Source organism: Dendropsophus ebraccatus, chromosome 10 (assembly GCF_027789765.1).
Source record: "Dendropsophus ebraccatus isolate aDenEbr1 chromosome 10, aDenEbr1.pat, whole genome shotgun sequence".
Classification (NCBI taxonomy): domain Eukaryota; kingdom Metazoa; phylum Chordata; class Amphibia; order Anura; family Hylidae; genus Dendropsophus; species Dendropsophus ebraccatus.
Window position 1 is genome coordinate 13,257,664 of NC_091463.1, and position 20,473 is coordinate 13,278,136.

A 20,473-nucleotide genomic window follows, 5' to 3' on the forward strand; every position below is an offset into this window, starting at 1 on the left:
ATCAGCAATTCCAGAAATGTTCAGATGCAGTAATTGCTGTACGAGGCGGCCATACCAGATACCGAAAGCAAAGGGTCACATACTGAGGACACGTCAGAAGTTATTACTAATGGCGGGAACCCTTTGACTCATTCTTTTGGTTCTCTTTTTCTACTTCTAGGAAAATCTGATGTGGTTCTCAAGGGTTCACAAACTTTCAATCATTTCTGAATATAATAAAGCTGGGACCTCATAATAATATTGGGGCCTCATCCCTAGTGTCAATGAAGTTGTAACTCTTTCCTGCAACCAGGGGATGGAGAATCTATGCCCCTCCAGCTGTTGCAAAATTTCCCATCATGCCTAGACAGCCGATTTGTAGTTTTGCAACAGTTTTGCAACAGGGCCAAAGGTTCCCCATTCATGAAGTACAAGAACACCCCCTAGGTGCGCCCTCTTGTGGCGCTGTCAAAGCTGTTGAAAAACTACAATTCCCATCATGCCTGGATAGCCAAAGCTTTAGCTGTTCAGGCATGATGTGAAATATAGTTTTGCAACAGCTGGAGGGCCGCAGGTTTGACACCTGTACCTCAGAGGGAGAAATGTAGTGGGCGTGCTTAGTGCATGTCTTTACCTCAGTGTCTGGTGTTGCAGTGGGGGGCAGTAGTGGGTCGTCTCTCACCATGTACCCTTATGCATTGCTTAGATCAGGGATGGGGAACCTTTGGCCCTCCAGCTGTTGCTAAACTATAATTCCCATCATGCCTAAAGCTTTGGCTGCCCAGGCATGATGGAAGTTGTAGTTTAGTTTTGCAACAGTTAGAGGGCTGGGGGTTCCCCGTCCCTGGTGTAGATGGTGAATCAGTACTTATCTAGGGCAGGATAGTACATGTCCAATGTCAAAATTACATATTAAAAATCCATGATTATGCGAAATCCCAAACATGTATAATCTAGCAGCACGGGAGCCCCTGGGAGACAATCTGTGAGAGTGTAAATTGTGTATCATCACATTGTTCTCTGGAGACATCCATTATAGCTCCTATAGAACTGACTGGTATAAGGAAATTAGAATGTCTCCTCCGTCATGGATTGATCTATGGGAAAAAACACATGCAGTAGCAGCTGTGACCATGAGGTGGCGACACAGAGTGCTCATTCACATTCTATAGTAAAAGCGAGGACGTTCCCATAGCAGCTTCTCCCTTCGGATCGGGCCATCTGCGCTCCTACGTCCCTGTAGTGCGCTGTGCTCAGGGTAAGAAGCCGGCGGGCAGCAGACAGGTAGTAGTGTGTAAAATGTTTTATTTAAAGTATATAGTAACATTTAGTAGTTTGTAGTATATAAAACACATAACATAATTCTCTATATAGAAACACATTCTCAGCGAGGAAATAGGGGTGAGACCTGCACCCACAATATACTCGCTATCCAATATCTGCCCCCCCCCCAAAGAGACGCTTGTATCTAAACACTCACCAAGCATGTGACCATCAACCGCACTCTCTAACGCAAAGTTCACCAAGCTGCCACTCTCCAGCTGTTTCAAAACTCTGACAGCAGGGCATGCTGGGCATTGTAGTTTTGCAACACCCAGAGAGTCTCAGCTTGGCGCCTGTCAGGCTGTACACTCTCTCAGTGACCCACCCAGACATATAAGTGCTACTCTCATACCGCACAGCCCAACATTTCCTGACACCCCTCTTAGAAGCTAACCATACACATGAAACTGAATATATCACTTCTATGGCCATCTTAGGTCAATGCTAGAGCCACAGACTCAGATTGCCATTGGAGTGAATGGGAGTTCAGCACCCATATGCCCACCATATTGTCATACTGTATCTGTACCCTATAGACTGCCATGGATTCACGTATTCTCATATGTAGCTGATCCAGATTAGTGTTTTTATCTATTACAATATGAGCGGCCCTTTAAATGGCACAATCTATGAAGCCATGGATAGACCGGTTACCGGGGTCTACTATCTACTGTCCATATGGGAGACCCCAAAGGGCCAAATAAAAAAATAGATTGTTACCAATATGGCACCATCATACTCACTTTTCTGCTGTATAATGCCCCATGACATTGATAGGGAACCTTCGGCACTCCAGCTATTGCAGTACTACAATTCCCATCCCGCCTTGGCAGCCACGTATGCTTGGTTGTCCAGGAATGATGGGAATGGTAGGTTTGCAACAGCTGGAGTGCCGAAGGTTCCCCATCACAGCCCGAGTGTTCACCAAGAAAGATCTTGAGCTTGGTTCTCACCCAGACGCCATCCCTGTCTTGCACCATGCCCAGTTTAGTATCGTACACCATGTTGTGTATCAGACACCATCTCACCAGTCTATACACAGTAAGTCATCCACTCATAACCAGACACCATTGTGCGCCTCCCACCCTGCCATCTCCACTCCCTGATTCACGCTCATCACCCATCATGCTCCTCGCTCCACACTTTGCATTGTGCTGATGCCGTGTTTAGGGGGGATGACTGGCTCGCGACTATACGAAAGATGTAAGAATGAACTACAGGTTACTGTCTCCTCTACAAAGTCTTTGCTTGCCCACATCCTGTCCTCACCAAGCAGAAAGGAATAGGGAACCGAATATTGCCTCCCCACCCCCGTCAGGGTGGTATCAGGCACTACGGTCAATCCCAAGAGTGACTTTTTGGAGAAGGAAAACGCATGTGTCAGCCCAGTGGAAGGAATACGGACTGGGAGCTCTTGGCATGATTTTAAAGAAAGGAACTAATGGAGTCACATGGTTAAAATGTCAAATTTCCACGGACGGATCAAGAGTCGTCCTCCATGCTAAAGCTGCTGTGGCGGCTGCTGGTCTTCGAAGCTCCGGGAGAGACGGATGAAAGAAGAGGATCCGCTCCTCCTAAAGGTGACATCACGTCATCCATAAGAATGTCTGCAATGGCCGAGTCCCCAGTTAGGCTCAGCTGAAAATTCAGGCTCTGGTCAACTAAGTCATTGAGCTGGTCTGCGAAGTGAAGGGTGTCGAGGTCTAGGGTGGAGGGGTTCATGGGCTGGGTGGGTTGGCCACCAAATCTTGACATTACTTCAGACATTGGCTCAATCTTGGGAACATCTGCTGACATGGTGGGTGCAGTGTTCTGAATCCCATGTAGCTGGGCCTGCATTTCCAGTTCCTGTAAGATAACATTTGAGTCATTGGTACACTGATGCTCCTATACCATTGGTACACTGATGCAACTATACCATTGGTACACTAATGCTCCTATACCATTGGTACACTGACGCTACTACACCATTGGTACTCTGATGCTACTATACCATTGGTACACTGACGCTACTATACCATTGGTACACTGATGCAACTATACCATTGGTACTCTGATACTTCTATACCATTGATACACTGATGCTACTATACCATTGGTACACTGATGCTCCTACACCATTGGTACACTGACGCTACTATACCATTGGTACACTGACGCTACTATACTATTGGTACACTGATGCTCCTATACCATTGATACACTGATGCTACTATACCATTGGTACACTGATGCTCCTATACCATTGGTACACTGATGCAGCTATATCATTGGTACACTGAAGCTACTATACCATTGGTACACTGATGCTACTATACCATTGGTACACTGATGCAGCTATATCATTGGTACACTGAAGCTACTATATCATTGGTACACTGAAGCTACAATACCATTGGTACTCTGATGCTACTATACCATTGGTACACTGATGCTCCTATACCGTTGGTACACTGACGCTACTATACTATTGATACACTGACGCTACTATACCATTGGTACACTGACGCTACTACACCATTGGTACACTGACGCTACTACACCATTGGTACACTGACGCTACTATACCATTTGTACACTGACGTTACTATACTATTGATACACTGACGCTACTATACCATTGGTACACTGACGCTACTACACCATTGGTACACTGACGTTACTATACTATTGGTACACTGACGCTACTATACCATTGGTACACTGACGCTACTACACCATTGGTACTCTGATGCTACTATACCATTGGTACACTCACGCTACTATACTATTGGTACACTCACGCTACTATACCATTGGTACACTGACACTGTTGTACCATTGGTACACTGATGCTACTATACCGTTGGTACACTGACACTGTTGTACCATTGGTACACTGACGCTACTATACCATTGGTACACTGACGCTACTATACTATTGATACACTGATGCAACTATACCATTGGTACACTGACGCTACTATACCATTGGTACACTGACGCTACTATACCATTGGTACTCTGATGCTACTATAACATTGGTACACTGACGCTGCTATACCATTGGTACACTGACGCTACTATACCATTGGTACACTGATGCTGTTATACCATTGGTACACTCACGCTACTACACCATTGGAACACTGATGCTACTATACCATTGGTACACTGATGCACCTATATCATTGGTACACTGACGCTACTATACCATTGGTACTCTGATGCTACTATACCATTGGTACACTGATGCTCCTATACCGTTAGTACACTGACGCTACTATACCATTGGTACACTCACGCTACTATACCGTTGGTACACTGACACTGCTATACCGTTGGTACACTGACACTGCTATACCGTTGGTACACTGACACTGCTATACCATTGGTACACTGACACTGCTATACCATTGGTACACTGACACTGCTATACCATTGGTACACTGACACTGCTATACCATTGGTACACTGACACTGCTATACCATTGGTACACTGACACTGCTATACCATTGGTACACTGACACTGCTATACCATTGGTACACTGACACTGCTATACCATTGGTACACTGACACTGCTATACCATTGGTACACTGACACTGCTAAACCATTGGTACACTGACACTGCTATACCATTGGTACACTGACACTGCTATACCATTGGTACACTGACACTGCTATACCATTGGTACACTGACGCTACTGTAATCCTCCTTCCTATATAACACATGGAGTGCCAATTACCTGTACACGCAGCAGCAGGCTCTGGTTAATGTGCTCCAGTTTACGCTGTCGGCCCTCCAGCTCGCGCACCCTCATCTGATCTTTCTGTAGCTTCCGGATATATTCTACTGAGGCCTTCAAGATGGTTCCTTTGTTCCAGCGCAGCTCCCTGTAAGGGGTGAAGAGACGAGACATATACGCAATGATGCAAGAGATTAAAGACTGAAATGAAAAGAGGACAAGGGGCAAACAGGGCCATTAGTAGTGTCACATTAAATGATGTCACACCCAGCTGTAATTATATGATGGCTATATACTGCAGTGGTAATACCATGCTATATATATAGCAGAGAGGCCAAGAGACGGTGGTGATTACCCTGCTGGATGGGCTATAGAAGTAATACTACTACAAATACATGGGCCATAGCCCAATGCATATATATAGATATGAGGACAGATGGGAATATAGGTGGACTTTACAAGGGAGGGAAGATACAGGTTGGACTGTCACATTTTGGGCAGTGCAGCATAAAGGGTTAAAGAGGTTGTTCATCCATTTTTTTTTCTTTTAAATCAACTAGTGCTGGATATTTGTAATTTACTTCTAGTCTTCTAGTACTTATCAGCTGCTGTATGTCCTGCAGGAAGCGGTGTATTCTTTCCAGTCTGGAGAGCAGGAAAAGATTTTCTGTGGGGATATGTCACTGCTCTGGACAGTTCCTGACATGGACAGAGGTGGCAGCAGAGAGCACTGTTAGACTAGAAAGAATACACCACTTCCTGCAGGACATACAGCAGCTGGTAAGTACTGAAGTTTTTTTTTTAATACAAGTGGATTACAAATCTCTGGCACCAGATTTTTTTATTTGTGGTGAACAACCCCTTTAATGCCTAGCTTGACCACAGTCATAGAGGCTGATACAGAGCTGACCAACAAATCTTACAGTGCCAAATCCCCTTGTGTTGCATAGCAATGGGCCACCTATTTGATAAGACCACCCTTTATCAATTCTCCTATATCTTATGTATATTCTTCTTTAAGAAGACCACCCCATAGAAGACCATTTACTTTTCAAGGCAAATTTGGGTGGTCATCTCAAAGAAGCTTCATTGTATATTAATCCATAAAGGCCATTGCTTTCTATAAGATGTTACACAGGAGGGAAAAGTAACACTGCTAAAGAAACTTACGGGTCACTGGATTTAGGGATCAGCATCCCGAGCTCTTTGATTCTATCATTGATGTTGAATCTTCTCCGACGTTCAACTGCAAAGGGAAAGAATATGGTCAGTGGGTGATATGGCTCAGAACTGGAGACAATGGTGTAATGTTGCCCATTGTAATCAATGGAATTAGGATTTGTGACCATCTGACTGGCTGCTACCGTGTCTAAACAATGGTCAGCCGCCTCCTGGTTCTTCCCAGATCTTTAGTATTATATAACAGGGAGGAGAAGTGTAAGGAGCATTGTGCGGCCGTCCTTTGCAGCCAGGACTGAACATGTACGGGCAGATCGGCTGCACCTCCAGGCCTGGAAGATGTTCCCTTATGTTACAGGAATGCCGGCCCAGCCTGTCAAGCCAGTTTCAATGTTATTCCTACTGACAATGACTTTTGTTTCGATCTTGTTACCATCACGTCACCCTCATTCACCCTTTGTATTTGCAGTTGAGGAACTTGTGGTGAACGGGTGAAGCAAAATGTGATCTTATGCAAAAAGATGTAGAGGGAACGTCCGATAGATGGGGAAGTGAAAACGTAGGAAGCATGCCAACAGGGTGATGTGTATGAGGCATGACTGCGGATAGATGTGTAGTGTGTGTACAGCAGGGTGATGTGTATGAGGCATGACTGCGGATAGATGTGTAGTGTCCGTGTACAGCAGGGTGATGTGTATGAGGCATGACTGCGGATAGATGTGTAGTGTCCGTGTACAGCAGGGTGATGTGTATGAGGCATGACTGCGGATACATGTGTAGTGTCTGTGTACAGCAGGGTGATGTGTATGAGGCATGACTGCGGATAGATGTGTAGTGTCCATGTACAGCAGGGTGATGTGTATGAGGCATGACTGCGGATAGATGTGTAGTGTCCGTGTACAGCAGGGTGATGTGTATGAGGCATGACTGCGAATAGATGTGTAGTGTCCGTGTACAGCAGGGTGATGTGTATGAGGCATGACTGCGAATAGATGTGTAGTGTGTGTACAGCAGGGTGATGTGTATGAGGCATGACTGCGAATAGATGTGTAGTGTGTGTACAGCAGGGTGATGTGTATGAGGCATGACTGCGGATAGATGTGTAGTGTCCGTGTACAGCAGGGTGATGGGTATGAGGCATGACTGCGGATAGATGTGTAGTGTCTATGTACAGCAGGGTGATGTGTATAACTGTGTACAGCAGGGTGATGTGTATGAGGCATGACTGCGGATAGATGTGTAGTGTCCGTGTACAGCAGGGTGATGTGTATGAGGCATGACTGCGGATAGATGTGTAGTGTCTGTGTACAGCAGGGTGATGTGTATGAGGCATGACTGAGAATAGATGTGTAATGTGTGTACAGCAGGGTGATGTGTATGAGGCATGACTGTGGATAGATGTGTAATGTGTGTACAGCAGGGTGATGTGTATGAGGCATGACTGTGGATAGATGTGTAATGTGTGTACAGCAGGGTGATGTGTATGAGGCATGACTGTGGATAGATGTGTAATGTGTGTACAGCAGGGTGATGTGTATGAGGCATGACTGCGGATAGATGTGTAGTGTCCGTGTACAGCAGGGTGATGGGTATGAGGCATGACTGCGGATAGATGTGTAGTGTCTATGTACAGCAGGGTGATGTGTATGAGGCATGACTGCGGACAGATGTGTAGTGTCTATGTACAGCAGGGTGATGTGTATGAGGCATGACTGCGGATAGATGTGTAGTGTCCGTGTACAGCAGGGTGATGGGTATGAGGCATGACTGCGGATAGATGTGTAGTGTCTATGTACAGCAGGGTGATGTGTAGGAGGCATGACTGCGAATAGATGTGTAGTGTCTATGTACAGCAGGGTGATGTGTATAACTGTGTACAGCAGGGTGAAGTGTATGAGGCATGACTGCGGATAGATGTGTAGTGTCTATGTACAGCAGGGTGAAGTGTATGAGGCATGACTGCGAATAGATGTGTAGTGTCTGTGTACAGCAGGGTGATGTGTATGAGGCATGACTGCGGTCGGATAGATGTGTAGTGTCTATGTACAGCAGGGTGATGTGTAGTGTCTGCGTACAGCAGGGTGATGTGTATGAGGCATGACTGCGGAAAGATGTGTAGTGTCCGTGTACAGCAGGGTGATGTGTATGAGGCATGACTGCGGAAAGATGTGTAGTGTCCATGTACAGCAGGGTGATGTGTATAACTGTGTACGGCAGTTATGTGATGTGATGTGTATGAGGCATGACTGCGGATAGATGTGTAGTGTCTGTGTACAGCAGGGTAATGTGTATAACTGTGTACAGCAGGGTGTTGTGTATGAGGCATGACTGTGGATAGATGTGTAGTGTCTGTGTACAGCAGGGTGATGTGTATAACTGTGTACAGCAGGGTGATGTCTATGAGGCATGACTGCGGATAGATGTGTAGTGTCTGTGTACAGCAGGGTGATGTGTATGAGGCACGACTGCGGATAGATGTGTAGTGTCTATGTACAGCAGGGTGATGTGTATAACTGTACAGCAGGGTGTTGTGTATGAGGCATGACTGCGGACAGATGTGTAGTGTGTGTGTACAGCAGGGTGATGTCTATGAGGCATGACTGCGGATAGATGTGTAGTGTCTGTGTACAGCAGGGTGATGTGTATAACTGTGTACAGCAGGGTGATGTGTATAAGGCATGACTGCGGACAGATGTGTAGTGTGTGTGTACAGCAGGGTGATGTCTATGAGGCATGACTGCGGATAGATGTGTAGTGTCTGTGTACAGCAGGGTGATGTGTATGAGGCATGACTGCGGATAGATGTGTATAACTGTGTACAGCAGGGTGATGTGTATGAGGCATGACTGCGGATAGATGTGTAGTGTCTATGTACAGCAGGGTGATGTGTATAACTGTGTACAGCAGGGTGATGTGTATGAGGCATGACTGCGGATAGATGTGTAGTGTCTATGTACAGCAGGGTGATGTGTATGAGGCATGACTGCGGATAGATGTGTAGTGTCTATGTACAGCAGGGTGATGTGTATAACTGTGTACAGCAGGGTGATGGGTATGAGGCATGACTGCGGATAGATGTGTAGTGTGTGTGTACAGCAGGGTGATGTGTATGAGGCATGACTGCGGATAGATGTGTAGTGTCTATGTACAGCAGGGTGTTGTGTATGAGGCATGACTGCGGATAGATGTGTAGTGTCTATGTACAGCAGGGTGATGTGTATAACTGTGTACAGCAGGGTGATGGGTATGAGGCATGACTGCGGATAGATGTGTAGTGTCTATGTACAGCAGGGTGATGTGTATGAGGCATGACTGCGGATAGATGTGTAGTGTCTATGTACAGCAGGGTGATGTGTATAACTGTGTACAGCAGGGTGATGGGTATGAGGCATGACTGCGGATAGATGTGTAGTGTGGGTGTACAGCAGGGTGATGTGTATGAGGCATGACTGCGGATAGATGTGTAGTGTCTATGTACAGCAGGGTGTTGTGTATGAGGCATGACTGCGGATAGATGTGTAGTGTCTATGTACAGCAGGGTGATGTGTATAACTGTGTACAGCAGGGTGATGGGGATGAGGCATGACTGCGGATAGATGTGTAGTGTCTATGTACAGCAGGGTGATGTGTATGAGGCATGACTGCGGATAGATGTGTAGTGTCTATGTACAGCAGGGTGATGTGTATAACTGTGTACAGCAGGGTGATGTCTATGAGGCATGACTGCGGATAGATGTGTAGTGTCTATGTACAGCAGGGTGATGTGTATGAGGCATGACTGCGGATAGATGTGTAGTGTCTATGTACAGCAGGGTGATGTGTATAACTGTGTACAGCAGGGTGATGTCTATGAGGCATGACTGCGGATAGATGTGTAGTGTCTATGTACAGCAGGGTGATGTGTATGAGGCATGACTGCGGATAGATGTGTAGTGTCTATGTACAGCAGGGTGATGTGTATAACTGTGTACAGCAGGGTGATGGGTATGAGGCATGACTGCGGATAGATGTGTAGTGTCTATGTACAGCAGGGTGATGTGTATGAGGCATGACTGCGGATAGATGTGTAGTGTCTATGTACAGCAGGGTAATGTGTATGAGGCATGACTGCGAATAGATGTGTAGTGTCTATGTACAGCAGGGTGATGTGTATAACTGTGTACAGCAGGGTGATGTGTATGAGGCATGACTGCGGATAGATGTGTAGTGTCTATGTACAGCAGGGCCGCGTGCGGGGAAACACGCATAGTCCTTGCCATATGTGCTGCTTGCTGTATGACCATCAGAAATCTCTGGGCCCATATTCCTGTCTCCATAGTGTACAGAGGATGCACAGAGCCCCTATTATTATTATACTTACTCAGATTGTGATTGTCTTTCTTCTGCCGCTCCTTCATTATTGCTTTCACATCTTGGTCTAAGGGGAAGGAGAATGAAATAAGACTGAGCTGCCTTCCTTTGTACGTCACACAGTCCACACCAAAGAGCCTTCTTCTTCTTCACTTACCTGAATATTCTTTCTTAATGTTTGGCAGGTCGGCGGGGCAGGAGTTGCTCACAGTGATGGCAGGAGTGGTCATTCCAGGTGCACAGTACATGTCCAAGAGATTACCAGACACAGGAAGCTGAGAAAGTATATATGAGATGGTGTTAACACAGTACTGTAGTTATTGTGGGAAAATGACTGTAATCTTATATTATTGCAGCCTGAAAGATGTATATGTATATATATATATATATATATATATATATATATATATATATATATTCTGGTTTATCAGATAGTGACGTATATAAGGCGCCATTCACACGTTTGTAAAATACTGTCTGTGCATGGACAGTATTCTGCAGACCAGACAGCGGGGCTCCCAGCATCAGCTCTGAAACTGTTTAAAGGTGTACTCCAGTGACATTTTTTTCCTTTCAGATTAAGTGGTGTCAGAAAGTTATATATATTTGTAATTTACTTCTATTTAAAAAATCTCCAATCTTCCAGTACTTATCAGCTGCTGTATGTCCTGCAGGAAGTGATGTATTCTTTCCAGTCTGACACAGTGCTCTCTGCTGCCACCTCTGTCAATGTCAGGAACTGTCTAGAGCAATATTAAAGTAGTAAAACATCTCATGCTCTGAGGCATCCTGCAGGACATAAAACAGCTGATAAGTACTGGAAGACTGGAGATTTTCAATTTTTTTTAAACTGACTTGGAGCTCCCGGCATCATAATGAGTGCTGATGTGGGGAGCATCAAGGTCCAGACTGCAGAATACTGTCCATTTTGCAGATGTAAGAAAGCCCTCTACAGGACACTTCTCATTCCCCTCCATTGCCCTGTTTCTCATATTAGGGCACCGCTGGGACCCCTCTGTATGAATGGGCTGCGCTTCCTGCCACAATAAGATTTCACATGTAGTCTTGTATGATTCTACAGCAGTAGCCCCTAATGTTACCAGATATCAATACTAAAGAAATATCAGGTATCACTTACTGTGCTGGGTAGGTTTGCTCTCTCCACATAGCCCATAAATTCGTCATTGAGGCTGGACTCCAAGCTTATGATCTCATCGATGACATCGTCAATCTAAAATGGCGAATAAAAACTCTTACAGAAGAAAGATACAACTCCCAGCATGTCGTATCAACCACGAGCTGCAGACCTCTATTATGGCTATGAGACGTGGGAATATACCTAATGGAAGCCCCAGATGAAAGAATAGGGTCCCTTATGTGATAACAAGAGATGAGCGCAACTCCAGCATCCTTGTATCTGTCCGAACCAAAGCGTTCGGCATTTGATTACCGGTGGCTAAAGAAGTTGGATGCAGCCCTAAGGCTGCCTGGAAAACATGGATATAGCTATAGGCTGTATCCATGTTTTCCAGGACTCTCTAGGACTGCATCCAACTTCTTCAGCCACCGGTAATCGAATACCCCATGCTTGGGTTCGGACAGACACAAGCATTTTCGAGTTGCGCTCATCACTAGTGATAATGTTTTGGCTGATCCTGCCAATCATTGATCTTGCGGGACAAGAAAAGGAAGAAAGTTGTCCCATAAAGATGCTACTGGTTCACCCCAACATTACCATTTATCATCAGACACGAGTCTGCTAATATCAGGAGTATTAGGCCCCATTGCCCATGAGGATGCGTTCACCTCCCTGGCTGACCACATAGTATGTATGACACCTCCTTTAGCACCTACCTCTTTTTCAGAATTAGATCCAATTTTCAGCATTGCTAGAGGACTATTAGGAGCACTGCTGGCCGTAGGGAGCAAGGTCTGTTCAGGCTGGGGGGATGCTCCGGTAGAGGCAGGGTTAATGGTAGTGGTACTGGGGGCAGAAGTGTGTAAGGGCATCTTAGTCCCCATGGTGGTGGAGAGGTACTGCTTGACCTGCTGTCTCTGGGACTGCTGGATATGATACTTTGTCGGATTTTCTAAATGGGTCTGAACCTGAAAAACATGGAGACGGATGAGAACATGTAACATGGTTGCTTCATATAGATAAGATGTATGCATGCACGCGGTGGCCTCATTCCTGGAGGGTTACGTCACCCAACCCGCATTTCTAAGCATTACTAAGCACGAGTGAAATGCAGAGTGGAATTTGGACTAAACCTACATAAACTAAAAAAAAAGCTATCAAGTGGCAGAAAGCAGAATAGTCAGGGGTGTTGGGAACTTTTACAGCTATTTTTCCGCATTGACAACTTACATCATGCTGGTAAAAGGGGATTTCCACTCTGGTTAAGGAGGGGTTAACAGACAGAGCACCAATAGATACTGCCAAAATCTGGTCCGAGGTTGAGGGCTCAGCCAGGATGGCCGTATGCTTACATGGCTGTGATCGTATACATGGGTATGAATAGGAGTCTAATCTACAGGCTGGGAATGGTGGCATCAAATTTGGGCAGTGCCAGTCATGCCCTCATTCTTTCTTGTCCATAAAATTAATTGTCTGTACATAGAATATTATGGCAATGCTTCATGCCCTCATAGTTCCATTACCCTCTTACCTTTAGGACCTCCAAGGGCACCTGTGCCGGGGTGGGGCGGCTACCATTGCTGACACTGATGGCAGGAGTAGATGGCGCAGTAATCTGGACTTTCTGCTCTTGTTCTCTCCTCTCCTGTTCCTGGGCCTGAGCCCTCATCAACTGCTGCCGGAGTAGGATACGTGAAGACATTGTGCCCGGTGTCTGGAAAGAGGACTGGGGAGACTCCGATGGGCTCTGACTGTTAGGAGTGAAAAGAGTGAGAATGATGCCCAGTCTATATACTACATATACTGCATATATTATTAGGTACTTTTTGCAGTGCTGTTTCAGTACTTAAATGACGCTGCAGCTTGTTCTCCACCCAGCCTATGAGCTGCTCTGTTCTGCACACATTACATCTCCCAGTCCCTCTATACACAAGCATACTCAGCTTGATAGAGCGTGCATGTGGAGGAAGCTGCTGCCAGACACCTCTGGCAGCCACTTATGTCACTTAGGAATGTAAGGATCGGACATGCTGTAATCCAACAGCTTCCTCCATCATCAGGAAACATTAGATGATGATAGTTCTGCACTGGGTTCAGCCAATCTATATGGCCGACTTTAGTAAAAATGTATAGGCATGGCTCCTGCTAAACATTTAGCATCCCAGGACTCCCATATGATCACTATAATCAGTGCATTATCATCTGCTCCTATCTATGACAGCCTAATGCAGCAATGGTGTGATGTACTGTCCAGGACAATTAAACGCTTTAATACATGTAAATGCAGATTTCTCAATAGTATTAATCATGCAGATGCGGCTTCGCCGGCAGTACATTGCACAATGGTGTGGGATTTCACAACTGCTTCCAGCAGAAGAGAGAGAGACGTGACAGCAACCCCTTACACATTAGATGCAAGTCAGCCAAGCTTGCCGATATATAGGAATATGGCAGCAGCCGCTTCCCCTAGACCAGGGGTAGGGAACCTTCGGCCCTCCAGCTATTGCAGAACTACAACTCCCATCATGCTAAAGCTTTTTCTGTCCAGGCATGGTGGGAAATTTAGTTTTGCAACAGCTGAAGGGCCGCAGGATTGACACTTGTAGTCTAGATGAAATCCTATGCGGGCATATAACAAGGATTGTCACCCACCCCTCCCTGATCATATAGTGACAGATACTTGCTATCTCAAGCACGTTGAGTGTTCGGCATTTGATTACTGATGGCTGTGGAAGTTGGATGCAGCCCTAAGAAGTCCTGGAAAACCTGTTTTCCAGGGAGCCACAGTCCAAACCCGAGCGCTCTTGAGATTGGCTCCTCTCTAATACTTGGTTGAGTACATATCACTATGTAACCAGCCAGTTGTGTAACCAGCCTTGTACTAGCGGCCATGTTGGTTATCAACCACCAAGAAGAGATAATACTAATAACCTGAATAGATTTTCAATCAGCCAGAAGGTAAAGCATTTAGAGGAACACTCCACCAAAATGTAAGCACTGTCAAATACATGGCATGACAGGCCCCACCCTCTCGGGCTTTGTGCACAGTATAAAACAGAATGTGTCAATTTTTTGGAGTGTTCCTTTAAGGCGTCGACAGGCGAATTCAGAATTTGTTGCAGAAAAATTATTATAAGAAGGAAATTTCTGCCATATGTGAATTCCCCATAAGCTGGACAGCCCTTCTCCATTCATAAGGAATGATAGGTTTCGTTGCTGTCAGGATCTATTTTTTTGCACTGTAAAATGCTGAGTGTGCGCCGGCTGGTGCCAGGTATTATCAGGGCGGTTGTTTTTGTGCCATACGTCTGCCGCTTATCTCTTCTTCCTGTTGACTGCAGGACTGCGGGTGTCCTGTGAGGTCTGCTTTCTTCCTGTCTGTGTGTCTGAGCACATCCTGTATCTGATATCTCACCTAGAGGGGATCGGCTGGCTCTTCAGCTGGTAAAACTGCTCCTCGCTCGGCTCTAGTGCGGTTTCAATGTCGTCAATGTCAGCGACAATCCCGGACTCGGGCAATATGGGGCTCAGACTGTTGGGATGAGATAAAACAGGATGTTGTTATTATTATGAGAAATTCTCAATGACAACACATAGACACAATGGGCCGCTGGGCCATTACTAGAAAAGCATACCTGCGTTTTTCCTAAAACAGCAGCACCACCTCTGACTTCAGGTTGTATGTGGTATTACAACTCAGCTACATTTAATGGAACTGAGCTGTGATAAGAGACACAAAGAGTGACAAGCGATGCTGTTTCTGGAAGAAAGCGGCCATGTTTTCCTAATCCTGGATAATCCCTTTAAGTAAACAACATAGGAAAACAATGCAATTTTCTAATTTACTTGCTTTAGTTAATCTAATTTACTAATACGTATGCTTGCTGTCAAGTGAAATCAATGTTACCCTGGCAGAATTTTAGGGGTATTCCTTAGCATAAAGTTAATATATGATATCACAGTTCTCGCTGTCCAGTGGGTATCCTATCTCTGCAATGCCCCATCCCCATGGATCTTGAGGAGTTGCACAACAACCCTCTTGTAAACAAGTGACGGCATATTCTAGCGATACGCCATCTTGTGACCTGTCTGGAGTACCTTATGTCAGGCTTAGCGCTGCCTTATAGTCAATGGGATCTATGAGTGTCTTTGGCGTCCGACATGCAATGGATCCGCCATCATTGTTCTTCTTCAATGACGGAACAGAACAATGTAAAAGGCAAAGCAGGTGAGAACCCAACCTGTCGGCAGAACACTGGAATCAGCCAAGCGTGTATGTGTTTTCAATAGAGAGAGAGAATACATATGGCGGCCACTTATCCTCCAGGGCATCGTTCCCCACCTGTGGCTTTCCAGGTTTTGTAAAACTACAATTCCCAGCCTTCGCTGTCCGGGCATGCTGGGAGTTGTAGTTCTGAAAATGCTGGCGAGCCACTGCCATAAGGAAACCAAGTATAGAGTGGTTGCCCATAGCAACCAATCAGATCCCAGCTTTCAGTGTCCAGTGCCCCCCCCCCCAAACCTAATTGGTTTCTATGGGCGACTGTTTTACTTTCTTTTTGCATCACAGGAAATGGAGCAGTTGCCCATAGCAACCAATCAAATGGCTACTTTAATTTTCCACCATTGCTTAGAAACATGAGAGCTGATTGGTTGCTATGGGCGGCCATTTTCTGCCCGTACTAGTTACTGCCGTATACATGTATCTAGCACCTATACATTGAGTTGTTTGCAGAGTGATTCATGCTCACTACTAATATGGAGGAGGAAGCTTCCGGGCCTGGCATATGACCCAGCTTCCCTGCTCAGGAAACATGATGCTCTGTGGTGTCCTCACACTGAACCCTGCACTACTGAGGGGAGGGGGACCCTATATGTATCTTCTATGGATTCACTGGGCACTGCATGAAAGCTATTGCTCTCTGATATCAGCCCATGACTATGTGTGGTTCTGTACATATACCAGGCTGACTGTCTGATGGTGACCCCCATACATATGCACGCTCAGCTCGACTGAGCATACACGTGTCTTGGCTGGGAGGAGGCATAATCCACTGGTGGAGCATTCATGTCAACCAACTTTATCAGGAACGGACAAAACTAAGAAATGGCAGAATAGAAGGTCAACACCTGACAGTCAATCAATCTGCTGTGCGTCATCCATCATGTAATAGACCCACCGCCACCAATGAACAATGGCGGGTCGGCTCACTGGATCAGTATGGCGGCTCAGACTTCAATGAACGTTGCTTTTCGCCCACATCTATTGTTTGCATTTCCTTCGATACCAGATGAAACATTTACTTTACATTTGCATTTCATTTGTCGTGCTCCCAAATCGCTTCCACATGTTCTGCATTTCTCTTGTCCCGGAATATCCTCATGTTTTTAACAAAGCACAAAGACACGGGCGGGACGTATCTATAGAAAGCTCAAGTCTGCAGAAAGCAGCAGCTAGTAATTCTGTTACCTACTCCAGAGCTGCATTCAGAATTCTGCTGGTTACTCTCAGCTACAGACTACTGTACAAGTGATCTCTACATCACTGTCAGTCACCTGGGCTTCTATAATGCTCCACTTTTATGAGAACAGGGAAAGTGGCAGAATTTTGAATACAGCTCTGGAGTATAGTTTATGTGGAAAATGTTATAGGATTTATTTTCATTCTACAACTTAATGGATGGCTCCTATAAATATAACCTGGAAGTGTTTCTTTAAGAATCTAATGTGCGTGTTCATGTATAAACCTTAATGTTACATTTCCCGTCATCAGCATTTACAACCTGGTGATAAAGCTCTTCTGCACATTGCAGGATCCATCTTATCATCCACCCTGTAAATGGACTTTCCACACAGTAGTGGAAACAAATCTCATCTCTCCTTATCTCTACAGACCACATATTTCTGTACTGAATGTTGCAATATGGCTGCATACCGTACCACAGCCCCCGCTGCAAAACTCAGCATTCAGGTTATATATATATATATATATATATATATATATACTATATTCTACTCAATGCACAATGACAGCCCCAGACTAAAGCCCATAGACTGCCACTATACGACCATCAAACACACGTGTGCCCAACAGCTATCTATTCTACCAAATGTCATTTTATATATATATATATATATATATATATATATGCATGCTCACTTTGGCCAAGCATGCATGTGTTCTCAATGAAGAAGAGGGGACTAAGTCACTGTCACCTATCTAGCTGTATCTCCATTGTGGTCTTCTTTCCCCATTCAGTTGAATTTGCTAGTGAAGTAAGAAGTATGTAACATGAATGAAGATTGGCCTCCTGTAGTATTGGTTTTCCTGCCATTTTGGGACAACAACTCTCAACAGGTGTCTATGAAAGTCAGGGTATGGTGGGAGATGTAGTTGCACAACAACAGGAGAACCGCTGCAATCACTGCTGGTTTAGATCCTGATTCATCTATAAGTTTACATGTATGTTATTTTATTCAGGCTTAGAAAAATATGGACGCTTTCTGCCAGAAACAGTGCCACTCTTGTCCTTAGTTTGGGTGTGGTATTGCAGCTCAGTTCCAATAAAGATTTATCTATCAGCTTACATGTATGTTTTTTTATTCAGGCTTAGAAAAACATGGACGCTTTCTGCCAGAAACAGTGCCACTCTTGTCCTCAGTTTGGGTGTGGTATTGCAGCTCAGTTCCAGTGAAGTGAATGGACCTGAATTGTAATAACACAGACAACCTGACAAAAGGGGTGGGGCTGTTTTTGCAAGTAAGAGTGCACAACCAGAATACAGTCTAACATTACACTATTGCTTGATCCTGGAGAAACGAATGAAATATTCCCTGGCAGGAGATCGTTCTAACACAGGTCCTCTGCTTGCCTCTGCAGATTAGATGTCTGATCGTAAAATCAATAGGACATAAGTCGTGATGATCAACAAGTGACAATATGAAGGTAATGGACTTTTCTGGTACAAATGAAACAACACAACGTGTTTCGGCTCCTTTGAATCACACTGAAGCCTTCATCAGGCATAGAAATGAATGGGATCTGCCAGAAAACATCTCATGTGTTTGCCAGATGTAAAGAGAACCTACACACACCTAAAGCAGTGGCTCCCATCACCCATCACCCATCATGTCCCGGACAGTTGAAGGCTAACCGCAATATGATGGGAGTTGTAGTTTTGCAAGAGTTGGAGAGCTGAAAGTTAGGGCTCACTGGCAGCAGGCTGTCAATGCATGATGGGAGTTGTAGTTCTGGAATCACAGGAGAGCCGCAGGTTGGTAACCATTTAAGTCTTGTTCTCCAGCTGTTGCAAAACTGCAACTCCTATCATGCCTGGACATGAAGGAGTTGTAGTTTTGCAATATTATCCTATATAATATTTTAGAAAAAAAAAAAAGAATGTTGCAAGGAAAAAACATGTTTCGCTGCTACAATCGACCCAAATCCCCCCAAATGTATGACAGCACAGGCGAATACACCTCACTCTATTGTGCTGAGGATTTTTCAGGCTCTCGTCTATGTCATTTATCCCTCGTAGCTCTTTCTACTATTACACACCTATTGCGTGTTTTGTTTTTCAGTGTACTTCATGCGACGGACATTAGGGGGCGACAGCGAGACCCCTTCTATAACATGCCGGGGGCCATCAAACTGTGACAACACAGACTTTGCCGGAGTTGCACAACTTCTAGTTAGTGGAGGGGGTGGCGGGCACAGTCCGGCTATGTAAGCCATTGTCTGGATAGAAGAATTAACCCTTAGTAATACGATTAGCAGTTTGCCTATCGATTAACCCCTATAATGCTGAAACAACTGTTCGATCAGAGCCCTAGTAAGTGTAAGTGCTCGCCGATATACCTTTAGGATCCCGCCTGGAGTCATGCCCGGCATGTGTACTGATAGATGCCAATGGCTGTGCCCATGTGTTTTCATCCGCCGCCTGTTTCTGAATGACTAAGCAAAAGCAGAGTATTGCTCCATCCTCCCCCCTGCGCACGACGCCAACAGCGCTGCCCATCTCTACATGCAATATGTATACAATGTCCACGTAGAGCCCCCATGGCGCCTCGAGGGGTACGAGTACCAAGATGGTTAGACTGTGCATCCAGATACGGAGCCGAACAAGCCATGCCCACCCACCTCCTCCAACAACAACAGCAACGCTCCTATACGCACCCCTTATCTATACATACAACACCCCAACATCTCTACATACAGCACCCTCATATCTATACGTACAACACCCCAACATCTATACATACAACACCGTAACATCGAAACGTACGACACCCCAACATCTATACGTACGAAACCTCAACATCTATACGTACGACACAGGAAAGAAAGGGGGGGGCTACATTCAATGGCAGAAAGTTGCCGGTGCATTATGATTTCAGCTCTGGCGTTACCTGAGCAGCTGGATGCTGTCAGCGCTGGATCCCACCAGGACATAGACTGTGTGCTGTGGGTTGTCGTGCACTTTGGGGGTCTCACAGCTTATATCATGAGACATCGCTGGTGAGTTCCAGAATTCGTAGCTGGGGGTCCCTGTCACTCCGATGGCTTAGGCCCCCTCCTGTCTGACTTTTTGGGGGAGGGTCCGCTTCTTCCTAAGCTTACGGTATAGAATATCTGGTGCGTCGTGGCCTTTCGTAGATTCTGTGCCTATTGCGTGGCTCGGCCCGGCTCTGCCTGCGTCTCCACTATGGGCTCAGTTCATACTGTACTTCCCATAACTGGAACAGAGCAAAACAAGCCCCCCCTCCTCCTCTGCT

The 20,473-nt window shown here is 45.5% G+C and overlaps 1 protein-coding gene across 1 annotated transcript; it reads right to left on the reverse strand.

Annotated features, from left to right (window-relative positions):
- Nucleotides 1-1,267: 1,267 nt before the first annotated feature.
- Nucleotides 1,268-20,456, reverse strand: TFE3 (transcription factor binding to IGHM enhancer 3). The gene is made up of 10 exons (XM_069943145.1): nt 20,108-20,456; nt 15,114-15,230; nt 13,230-13,449; nt 12,415-12,666; nt 11,699-11,791; nt 10,718-10,835; nt 10,571-10,627; nt 6,202-6,277; nt 5,032-5,179; nt 1,268-3,150 (listed from the first exon to the last, which is right to left on the reverse strand). The coding sequence occupies exons 1-10, from the start codon at nt 20,209-20,211 to the stop codon at nt 2,785-2,787; spliced, it is 1,551 nt and encodes a 516-aa protein (XP_069799246.1). The 5' UTR covers nt 20,212-20,456; the 3' UTR covers nt 1,268-2,784.
- Between the last annotated feature and the right edge of the window lie 17 nt (nt 20,457-20,473).